The 12363-nt window shown below is 39.5% G+C and overlaps 1 protein-coding gene across 24 annotated transcripts in view; it reads right to left on the bottom strand.

Moving 5' to 3' along the window:
* Positions 1-12363, bottom strand: part of ELAVL2 (ELAV like RNA binding protein 2) — an 82219-nt gene that overhangs the window by 54821 nt on the left and 15035 nt on the right. For 8 of the 24 annotated variants that reach the window (XM_072359037.1, XM_072359038.1, XM_072359019.1 and 5 more), the window contains one exon: positions 6936-6989. The exons of 15 other annotated variants lie outside the window; for them this stretch is intronic. Coding sequence is in view for 4 of the 9 variants with exons in the window: in XM_072359019.1 (XP_072215120.1) it covers positions 6936-6989 (54 nt within the window). In the remaining 5 variants the exon portion in view is untranslated. Of the gene's footprint in view, positions 1-6935; positions 6990-12363 lie in introns of those variants that run through there. One more of the 24 variants, XM_072359025.1, reaches the window with a different exon arrangement.

The following is a 12363-nucleotide window of genomic DNA, read 5'->3' as shown; positions in this document are numbered from 1 at the left end:
CTAACAAGGGAAAAGTAAGTAGAATAAAGATTGTCCTTCCCAAGCTGAAAAACAAAAGGTATTCTCCATTTGGATTCCATAACAGTGAAAGCAAACAAAACAGCAAAGGACAAGGTAACATTAGTTAACTTCTGCTAGAATCGACTCAGTGTATTTTAAGCTGCTTGTTGCATTTCAAATATTAATCCTCACTTCTCCTCGCTCATGAAAGACCTAGAAATTGCAAAAAAATAGAGATGTGGTACCAACTTGAGCTGCCTTCTCCTCCCCTTTCCTCCCCCAGTAAAATGGGCATAGGGGAAAGAATCAAATCAGACGGGACTCAAATCAGACTTCTCAGTCTGCATTTTCCATCTTCTTAAGAGCCAAGAGAGGCTCAAGTGCTGCTTACAGATGTGTGAAGCTTCCTTTAGTTCTTAATATTTTCACTGAAAACATACAGAGGTATGAGCAAATACATCAATAAATCATGGTCAGGTAACTCAGTAGGTATGAAAAGTATGACCAAAACCAGACTTTTCTTGCATTTTATTCTGAACACCACACCTCTTATAGATTAAAGCTATGTAGCCTAAGGAACATTCTTAGCCACCTGAAGCTAACAGTCACCTGCTTTTGAAAAAACAAGATTGAACACAGCTGCAACACTCTACCCTGCCTGTTCTACCAAGAGGAGGAAATCACTGCAGTCCCATGAATGTAGCAGACTTTCACAGTAGCAGATGATGAGAACTTCATTTCCTCATCCAGCTATACAAGTAATGAATAATGCAACACAGATAGAACACGACAGATCCATATGCTGTACAGAAATGTCTTATGTGCCAATTTGTATAATCCAACTAAAAATGTAGGGAGACTTAAGTACTTTCCTGCTATAAAGTAACCCCATGCTTGATCGAAATCAGCACAGAAATCTGACTTGTCTGAAGTTTTGACCTCTGTGGATGGAATTGCTGCAAAAACAGAAATTCAAGAACAGTAATGTAAGTCAAATTTCCAGAACTGCTTGTAAAACCTAACAGATTGATAAATCATTATTAATACAGATACCTTATAATTGTCTTCATAAAATAGGAGTTTCCAGGACCACATAGTTTCCATACACTAGCACTTCTGCTCAACTTTCTGCTGACTGAGATGCATCCAATTTTATTCTATTTCTAGTGTTTCCCAGTAGCCCATTTTACATTTAATGCCACTAAATTGAATAAAAATTCCCCTTTTTCTTTATGGGCTAGACTAAATTATTTTATTATCATTTAACGCAGTACTTTGTAGTAGATGCTATAGCCAAGCCTATTACAATTTCCACCCAATATATTTACACATTTCTATATATTTTCTATCTATTAAGCATGAGATACAGATGTTTTTACAGCAAATTTCATATTTTCTTTTTAAATTGTTTGGAAAGGTTGACTCAAGCTGTATTAAATCTTTCTCACCACTCAAAGCCTTAAGTAGCACTCCATTCCACAGTAACATTATGTATAACTCAGTAATGAAACAAACAGCCATCATGGAAGTACGATGCTGTGAGAAAGCTCTCAAGTACATAGAGTTCTACCTTCCTTCAATTTACAACACTCTCTGCAGATCTTCCAACTTTGATATTAAAGGACAGGCTGATAACTGCTTGCAAAGTTGCCTAAAAGTCTCAGGATTGCATGAAAGCAAGAACAAAGTCAATTCAACAGCACATGGCCCTGAATAATTTCATACTTTCCTGCCTTTATATGAATGCACATTAAGTTCTAGGAAGTCTCCTGCACAGCCCCAAAAACTCTAACACATTCCACAGGATGAAAATGAGCCTGGCTAGAGAACTACAACATGCAGCAAAAAGAATTTTGCGTAAAATTTGAACAGGTTGAAAACACCATACTAATGTTATCTGACTCAAGATGCCTGTGTCTCTAGCATGAGATAATCCATGTGTTTATACTTAGAATTTTACAACAGCCATGGACAATTCTAAGGTAAGTTACCTTCACCCAGCACCTGTGTTTGAGACAAGGAAGTTAAGATACTGTTCTCACTTAACACCCATCATAACAGATCTGTCAAATCATATTACTGCGCCATGACACCCAAAGGCTGACCTCTGTCAAGCACTGAAATACCTCAATACATCACACAGCAGACTTCACAGCATGGCACTCCTCTGACATGGAGATAGAAATCTACATTTTGAAGCTTTGCTATTTGATTCATCACGAAGTACTTACAAACAGCATCAAGCCCATTTTCACAGGATGAACAATGAACCTGGGGGAATAACAACCTGAAAGGGCTGGGAGAAATGGAACAGCCTGAAAACCCAATCATAGAATAGCCTGGGTTGAAAGGACCACAACAATCATCTGCTATGTGCAGGGTCGCCAACCACCAGACCAGGCTGCCCAGAGCAACATCCAGCCTCTTCTTGAATGTCTCCAGGGATGGGGCATCCACCACCTCTTTGGGCAACCTGTTCCAGTGCATCACCACCCTCTGGGTGAAAAAATTCCTTCAAATCTCTAACCTAAACCTCCCCTGTCTCAGTTTAAGACCTTTTCCCCTTGTCCTATCACTGTCCACCCTCATAATCAGCTGTTCTCCCTGTTTATACGCTCCCTTCAAACACTGGAAGGCCACAATGAGGTCTCCCCAGAGCCTTCTCTCCTCCAAGCTAAACAAGCCCAGTTCTCCCTCAACCTTTCCTCATAGGAGAGTTGTTCTAGCCCTCTGATCATCTTAGTGGCCCTCCTCTGAACCCATTCCAAGACCTCCACTTTCTTCCTGTGCTGGGGGTCCCAGAACACAGTACTGCAGGTGGGGTCGCTCAAGAGCTGACTAGAGGGGGACCTTCCTATCCCTGCTGGCCACCTTCATTTTTTTTATGCAACCCAGGATACAGCTGGCCTTCCAGGCTGCAACCACGCACTGCTGGTTCATGTCTAGCTTCTCATCCATCAGGCATCAGTAAGCCACTAACAGCTATTCTGAAATAGTATGCATCTTCCCTTGAGACACTTCCATCTTGCAAAAAGATGATGCTTTCTACAGAAGCTTCTGAAGCACAACTGCGGTTATACAAACATTTCCCCAGAATATAAAAATACAAATACCAAGTCTATGCACTGGAGACATACTCACAGTAGACAACAGCAGTCACAGCTGGGGCAAATTTGGATCATTCACAGACCTTGGTATCAGGCATAGGTTCTTATACTGTCCTATATGATCCCACCTTACCATTAGACACAAGATTCTCAAAACAGAAAGGCAGGATCTGCACTACTTAGTTTAAAATTTTACAAAGAAAAAAAACAAAAACAAAACAGATTGCTGTTTCAAGGAAATGCCATCCAGACTTCAACAGAACAGGTTCCTCAATAAACTGTAATAGCAGCAGCTCCAAGTTTGAAAAAAGCAGTTTCTTCAGTTGTCAGCATGGAATAGCTCAAAAAAAGACATGTCTGGAAGAACACCATTTACTCCACACTTTATTAAGACATGAGCTCATTTAAGCTCTGCTCCCTAAGCTTTAAGCGTGCATTTTTAAACAGAGCAGTGTAACTAAAACTATAGACACATCAGTCACTCAAATATGCAGAAGTAAACATAGCCAAAATTTAAAGACATCAGTAGATGCAATGCGCTGCACTGTCTGACAGAGCAAGGATTTTCTCTCACACTGCAGATAACTAGGAGTAGGTTATTTTTAAGTTAACTCAAAAGTCAAATGAGACAGTCATTTATTATATGTTTTGTGGGAACAATAGTAGAAAACCAAGTTCAAATATGCTTACCAATAAGAGCATTAAGGACTGTTCAAATCTCTTACTGCAAATTTGGATTAAAAGCTGTATGAAATGCGTGGGTACTACAAGTTACCTCCAGGCCATCATACAAGACAGCACTTGGGATAAAGGATCTGAAAGCGCCCAGTAATACAAAAAGTAATGCAAAAATGTTTACAACTGTTTTATTCTTGGCAGAGAGCGCACACCAGGACTAGCTGCATAGGGCTAGCAGTAACTCCATCTACAGATATATGCTAGTTAACTTACAGAAAAAAATATTAAGAACATCATTCTGAGCCTCATGACTGCAGGTCATTTAACCACATGAACTATAATGACTGACACGGCAAACACTTGCAAAGGCCAATGCATGGGAAGGCTGGAAAATTTAAAGGTGTTAACCTAAAGCCAAGAGCTAGAAGGCACTTTAAAGAGACTTTGTGTCAAGACAGGCATGGACAAAAGGAGGATGACATAAGGACACCGTACAAGTCAAAGCTGAGAACGAGCCTCCAGACACTGAAGACATTTCATCACCAAACAAGCTTGTAGAATGACTTCTAGCCTCTAAGATGTAGACTAGTAGTAAATTATCTCCCAGTCTCTGTCCCAAAACTACCACAGATTGCCAAAGGAAAATCACTAAGTAAACAGCATGCACTTATGTTCTGTGTCACACAAGCACATGTAGGCTTAGGTTTCTCCTTCCTCACAGTCACCTCATGGAACTGCTCTTGAAGCACGATATTGCTTGTAAACAGCTTACTGGAGAATGGACTCAGCACACACAAGTATCGGATCTTCCTCTTTCCTCAGAAGCGGATGGTTTCAAGCTCCTACTACTAATATGAAGTGTCATTAACACTGCTCCAGTGACTTAAAATTGTATGAATGTTGCTAAAATCTTAAAGAATTGTTACAGAGGCTTGAAAAACAGATGAGCCAAGATTGCTATTCTTTTTTCACTGGTGTAAGGTAAAGGGGTTCTTGCACCTTGTTGTTAATGGAAATGCAAAAGCAGAATGCTTCAATATCAAGACCGTACAAACTTCAGAGAAAGCTTCCTTCCTCCCTAGATCTACAGACAATGACAGCAGCTCTCAAAGCCGTATTTCATCTAGCTGATGAAATTGCTAAAAATGTTTAGGTACAGAAAGTGCTTGAACACAAAGTTTCTCAAGTAGCAGAGACTGTCCTCGGCAAAAAAAAAAAGACATTCCATATGGTAACTATTTTTATCCTGTTAAGCATCAGAGGTTAGAGAAACCACAAATGTCTCCAAACTACCAGCTCCTCAGCTGATTTTCTTTTTAATCTTTCACATAAAGAAAAAGCCAACTGGAATAATTTTTGGAACTGAAAGAACTCCGATTCAAGAGCTATTCATCTCCATCAAAGTACATTCAGCTTCCATAATTTATCAACCTTCCTCGTAAGGAATTAGAGGAAAAACAAGCATGATAACCTTTGGCAAAAATACCTGGAACATCCATAGTTGATCAGCCAAGTCACATTTAAGATGGTTTTAATTCACTGCAGCTGCCATCTAATGAATCACAAAGAAAAGCTTTCTGCTGCAATACAAGCAACACAGCTCAGAGCTCAGTGGCCGCATACTCATCTAGTTACCAGCAACTTTTGGTTGACTGTTCTCACCATTAGGTACATAACTCTCTCTGTACTGTAGCTAAACAAGCGCAACACTGAAAATACTACCCTGTTTTATAACCTCTTTGGATATATTACTGCCATGTTATAAGACCAGGTAAGCAGCCTTATATGATCAGTGCTAGAAGATCATGTCTCTTGATTCCTCAAACCCACAATAACTCATCTACTTTATACAATAAGGAAAAGCAGCAGTCCTCTTTCTTGTAAAGATAATTCACATACAAATATCAACACAGGAGCCTATGATCAGCCACACTGAAATTGGGTGAACAAACTAAGCTGCCTACATGACTATCATACAAACCTTTCCAAGAGGAGAGACTACTGTCAATCTGAAAACATCAGTCATGACCCAACTTTGGTGAATGCAAAAATCATGCTGGGATTCTCGACACAGAACTGTTCATTTAAAACAAGTGGGCAGTACAGTAAGTCTGTGACTGAACTCAAGACTTTAGAATATTGTCAGTTTTACAAAGAACTTCAAGCCTAAGCAGTTTGTTGGCAGACACCAAAAGTTGTCAGCTGGCTGTCTTTGACATACTGATACCTTTTTATGAAGGTTACTGATTAAGATTGGGATTGTATTATAAAGTCCACTATCTCCTCCTCTATTTACAAGCATTTTTACAGTCTTATGGGACCTCTCTGGTCACCAGCAAGTCTTCTAACAAATCAGTACAGCTACAAGGCAATCAATGAGCAAAATGCTCCACTAAAAAATAAACTTAATTATGAGACACTATGTAATCTAAAGCATTCACATTTAAATGCAATTACTTGATCTTCTTTCACTCTCTTCATACAAAAGGGGAAAAGAGAAGGAAAGAGAACAGTGCAGGACAAACTACTAAAAGTTTTCAGCTCTAACAAAGATTTATGGACAATAGGTACTTCAAAAAGCACCATCTTCACAGAAAATCAGCAAGCCTAAAGGACACTGTAACAAGGAATTAACATGTGTTGAACAAGACAAACTTCATTTTGACAGCTGCATTTCTTGTTTGCAGCGCAATCCACATATGGGAAGATTCACAGATCTGCTGGGATATATAGGAGGGAGGGACAGAAACAAGCATTTGGCTCTGGTAAGTAGTACAACAAACTTCTTGTTCATGCTACAGAGAGCTTCAAGCTTTTTACCTCCTTAGTCAGAGGATGCATGCCTTTAAGTCAACATCCTCAGCGCAACCATCAGAAGGGAGCCAGATGAACCTTGTGAAGAGGTAGATCAACCACACCAATCTGTCACAGAAAGGTCTTCTGACTGGAGAGAGACTAACAGGTATTTCAAAGACAGACTCACCACTAACACTACAGCCTACAACTTCAAAGATTGTTTTTGGTGCTGTGCAAAAAAACTGGAAGGAAATTGAAACTTAAGAACAGTTTCAGGGGAAACATTCTATTCAGGAAGAATATCAATAAATGAATCTCAATATTAACTGTTTTGCAAAATGCTCTAAAACCTACCTTACTGCAAACAGTAAGTACTTCCACACACACACAAACACTGCTCCCAGCTTCCTACAACCAGGAAAAAACAAAATACTGTATGAGAAACCATTCTTGAGCAGTATAAAGCAGAAATCTCAATAAAAAAAGTAAAGGACAAAATGCTATTCTCAATCCTAATGCTATTTCTCTTTTTTTTTTTTTTTTAAAAAAAAAACAAACCAACAAAACAGTAAATGTAGTCTCCCAGCTGTCACACCAGTCTGTTACATTCTAATTTGCTTATGCAAAGTACAAATTGTTATAGTTTTCTACCACATTCGCTACAGTAAGTGGATGAACTACAGAGGCTACCACTATTAGCAAGACTTTCCTCCAAAGCACTGAGAAGAGGTATGACTTTGGGGGTGGAGTTCGGCATTTATTGAAGACAGGTGCCAGAGAAGCAGCAGCAGGAATCTTTCTACAGACCTCAGCAGGGAGTAAGTGGTAGACATGATTCAGCTGGCTGAGAGAGCCTACTTGACAAGGAGAAAAGTACTATCAGCTGTTCGCAAGAATATTATCATGGCTTCTCTTGACCACAGAACTAACTGCAACCCCACAAACTGATTTAGTAGATTTTCTTCACCTCTACATACAATCTGCTCGTGGGAATCCTTTCTCCTGGCTTTGCAAATTATTCAATCAGATATGATCACAGGAACATACTAAGAATATTTTCTTACCTACCAGCTCCTTAAAACAAATTCCTTCACCCCACCAAGGTGCAGTCTCAAACACTGGAGCCTGACAGGACTGGAGAGAACTAAAGTAACACTGATCAAGTTTGCATAGGGATTCAATCAGAAGGCACCAATGCAAGCACTGAATTTGTCACCCAGTGAGAGCAAGTTATTCTGCTGAACAAGTTTAAGCATAGTGTGACCCCAAAAAAACTCAGAATCTTTTCATTCAGGTATCTCATAGCAATACCTACTCAAAATTAAGTGCTCCTAAAATTTTGTTTGTACTTCAAACTGAACAGGAATTCCCACATCTAAAAATTACTAAAATTTACATGCAGAAGCTTGCAGAGGAAAAAATCCCAAGTCAAACAGACAAAAAAACCCCATTTAATGCTGTGATGACAATGACAAAAGTTTTCATAAGATAAGCTATTGCCCCCTGTTGCACAACCTTCTACCTTCACAACTTATATATTTAAGTATTTCACTTCCTATCCTAACTAAAAGGCTGTTATCCATCCTTACAGCCTCTTATAGTCAGTTAGTCAACAGCTTTTCCAGAAGTGACTTTTACATATATTAAACTACAACCAACAATCTGTGATGACTGAGAGAACAATCAAATCACTGGTGCTGGACAAAAAAAAATGCCTTCAGCTAACCTGGAAATTTTATCTCAGTTCCGTATACAATAATATTTTTCTAGGTGAAAGACTTTTGGAGCTGTCTAAACTTAGGGAAATTGTTATATTATTTAAATGAAAGAAGACTGAGGTCCTAGTGAGAGAGGTAATCCCAGGGTTCATCAAAGGTATGGTCACCTGCAAGAAGCAGTGTTCAACAAAATCAAAGCCAAACAGGTTAAATGAGTTTGGATAGTTAGGTCAGACTTTACAAAAGGCTCCAAAAGAAATTCTCTGGATGAAATTTAAGGACCAGACCGAAAGCCCTTGTTTCACAGATGCTGCATTTTTCAACTTCCAACATTAACATCTTCTGTTTCCTAGAAATTATATGAAGTTGAAATCCAGCTCAGTAAAGCATCATACACACCACTTGTAGTACCTGCCCTGGTAGCTATTTTCAATTTCAATGCATTGACAAGGAACCAAAAAAAAATATATATATATCCAGAAGGCCTGATTCAAGAGAAGGCAAATAGTCTTCTCTATGATACACTTTCAAATTGTTCCCATGGAAGATGAGCAGAATACAAACATCTGACTTCAACCGTTAATGATGCAAACCCTAGATACTATTACCCAGGAGATAATGTTTGAATGTTAAGACACTCATCAACATCTTATTTCATCCCACTTCTGTGATACTGTAATGACACTTCTATCACTGATGCTACACAAGGGATTCATTTGTGCCTAAGAACACTGTGCTTAGCCTCACAGCTTTGCAACAACCCTTTGCATCTTTGAGCAGTAAACAAAGATAAATCAGGAAGACAAAACCAAACACAGTACTATGGTTGACTACACAGGACAGTATCAGGTGGAATACTCAATAATTCTTCAGTTTCCTTTTCTGCCTTCTCATATCAGCAATTGCTGAAATCACACCTGCAACTTCAAACTCATTAAAAAGGCAGATTTCTTCATGCCTCAAGTTTTAGAGCAAAAGCCCAAAACATTCAGTGCTTGCACAAAAACAGGATTATTTCACAGATATGAAAGTAATAAACAGCAGCCATGTGTAGGTATCAAAAATTAGTGACAAGGTGAAATCAGTTTATATCTCAAATCTAATTTGTGTTCAAGAGAAGCCACTTTGCATCCCGACACTGTTCCAGTAGCCCTATAGCATAAGAAATGCTGCAACAAGGGGCTTTTTCTTCAAGCAAGCCTCTTTTAATTTTTCATGTATCAGTACTAAGTATGCCACCAAACTCCAGTGGAGACACCAGATAAGAGACTAAAAGCTTCCCTATGTATGATTTGAGAAAAACCTCACTTTAAAAAGCAGTTGTTTTCAGCAGGAGATGACAGGAAATTACAAATAGTAAGTCCAGACCCCATCTCTAGTGTGGCTTTTAAAACATTTCCAGACTGTTTCTTCAGAGGTTTTATGCACTCAGGTTTTAACAGACCAGAGCTTAGCCAGCACACTGTGTGCCATACTACCTAGCTCCTAAAGTGCAACTTTACTTAAAAAACAAAACAAAAAACAGCAAACCAAGAGAAATGTGCCAGGCTGTGCTAGCCCATTTAATCAGACTTCACTTGGCTGCCCACAGAAGCTGTGGATGCTCCATCCCCGGAGGTGCACAGAGCCAGGCTGCATGGGGTCTAGGGAAGCCTGATCTGGTGGGTGGTACCAGCCCACAGCAGAGGGAACATGATGGGCTCTGAGGTCATTTCTGACCCATTCCATTCTATCATATGATTCACTTCTCCCAAAAATGCCACCCTATCCAAATCCTTTTTACTTAAGTCTTCAAAGTGCTCTTCTGCCATTTATATTTGTTAACATACTGAAAGAAAATCAGTGTGAACTCAACTAATCAAACCCTTACCTTCCTCCTCAGCACAATCTGTCGTAGAGGGGTAGCACTGTCTCACAACCAGGAAATCTCATATAATAGACCATTTTCAAGCTTATTAGAAGTGCTAATGGACATGAGGCCCAAAATAGTAACTTTTCCTCAGCTCATAACACTTCTTGTTTGTACAGACTGCTGAAGTGCTTTTAAATCTGTTTTCTTTTCTTTGCACCAGCTCAGCTCAACTGGTACACAGGACAGAAAGTTTTGGCACCAAACAAAGTTATTTAAACACTGACAGTTATACGCACCCCAAAACAGATGGCTTGTTCCCCTGTGAGTTTAGGAGTTAAGATTCATGATGTGCTCACCAGGCCTATTTTTCTGATAAGCTAGGGAAATTAGAGAACCCAAATCCATAAGCCTACAGTTATTCTGGAAGACCACCCTACACAGGTTCAGCTTCTCATCTAACATCTGCTGTTCCTCCGACTTAGAAGTAATGAAGTTAAAGCATAGGACATTATCACATCCATTCAGACAACTGACACAAGAGCTTCTGTCCAAGGTACTTTACTCTTGCTCAAACCATACAGAAAGCCCTAACGATGTCACTAAAATGGTGGGGGATTTGTTCTGTGTTTCTTGGGTTGTTGCTTCTTTTACATTCCTAGGATTTCAAACTCCTAGATTTTTTTTCCCTCTGTTCCAATCTATGGTGTCCTTTAAATCCAATCATCATGTCATTGGTACACTAATACCATTCCACCCTACAGACCTCATCAGATACAAACTTGGGAAAACCAGCCCTCTTATATAGTCAAGGCTTTGAGAAGTTTTACATAACCTTGCTGAATCAAGGATTTCCTGTGCTACAATGTTTTGTTTCCAGCATAATCCTTAGTATCTTTTTCACCCCCAATTAGGAATCAGTATTCAAATCAAGATGGCAAAAAATGCTTCACTGTGGTTAAAAAAAAATAAATAAATAATGAGTTAGAACTAACCAGAAAAGTAGCCACGATTTTAAACAATTTTTGTAACAAGCAAATGATCTTTGCCATCAATATCTGTGCTTTGTATGACACTCAGTTCATGAACAGAAAGCAACTGTGATGCAACCTTGATGGAAACAAAAGAGCGAAAAGAAAAAAAGCTAAGTGTCAACATCCAATCAGTTTTCAAGGAACACTGCAAGTAATTTCTTCCATAGCTCTCAACTGAAATGCAAGCTTACCAAATCAGACATCTTTCCCTCTTCTAAAGAAGGGACTACTGTAACATCAGGTTTTGCTAGAATCTCAGCAGTTCCACAAGCTGACTAAAGTTTGAAGCTTATTGTCAGAAGTAAAATTTAGCCACAGAAAAAGCTGCAGAGGACAGATCTATCCCTAACCCTCTTTCAGTCTTCTTGCAGAGAGTGAAGAGACAACTGCAGTGTCTAGCTTGCAGACTTCCTTGCAGACTTCCTAGCAGCAACATTCCTTGAATTAAGTCTTCAAACAAGCCCTTGTCTAATGCCACACTAAAAATGCAGGGTCCACTACAAATCATATCCATTATGTAGTGCTTCCCTCTAATGCAGCTCATTATATGGAAAGTCATCATGAATAAAACAGTAACTTCAAAAAGAATAGTCCATCAGGCATCCTACACCACAGACAGTCTCCAATTGTAGCCTCACAACTTGTAGAGAAAAAAGACACACACGTGGTTGACAACAGTGTTTCTGAGCACAGAGTGGGTCTAATTTCAAGATACTTCTGAATTACTACTCCAAGCTGCACTTTTGAACAGAGGGATATTGACTGCTCTTACAACGTCTCAGTAATTAAGTCTACATAATGCAGCTTGGAAATCTTTACTATCATGGCTCCCCAGTGCAAAAAAGACAGGGATCTCTTGGAAAGAGTCCAGCGGAGGGCCACAACAACAGTGAAGGGCCTGGAACATCTCCCCTATGAAGAAAGGCTAAGTTAACTGGGTCTGTTTAGCCTTGAGAAAAGAAGCCTGAGAGGGGACCCGATCCAGGTCTATAAATATCTAAGGTGTGGAGGGCAAAGTGATGAGGTCAGGCTCTTTTCAGCAGTGCATGGAGACAGGACAAGGGGAAACGGCCACAAACTGGAGCATAGGAAGTTCTGCATGAATGTGCACATGAACTTCTGTACAGTGAGGGTGACAGAGCACTGGAACAGGCTGCCCAGGGCGGCCTAGGAGTCTCCTT

Source organism: Excalfactoria chinensis, chromosome Z (genome assembly GCF_039878825.1).
Source record: "Excalfactoria chinensis isolate bCotChi1 chromosome Z, bCotChi1.hap2, whole genome shotgun sequence".
Classification (NCBI taxonomy): domain Eukaryota; kingdom Metazoa; phylum Chordata; class Aves; order Galliformes; family Phasianidae; genus Excalfactoria; species Excalfactoria chinensis.
Note: the sequence above shows the minus strand (reverse complement) of the source record. Positions and strands in the feature narration are given on the sequence as shown.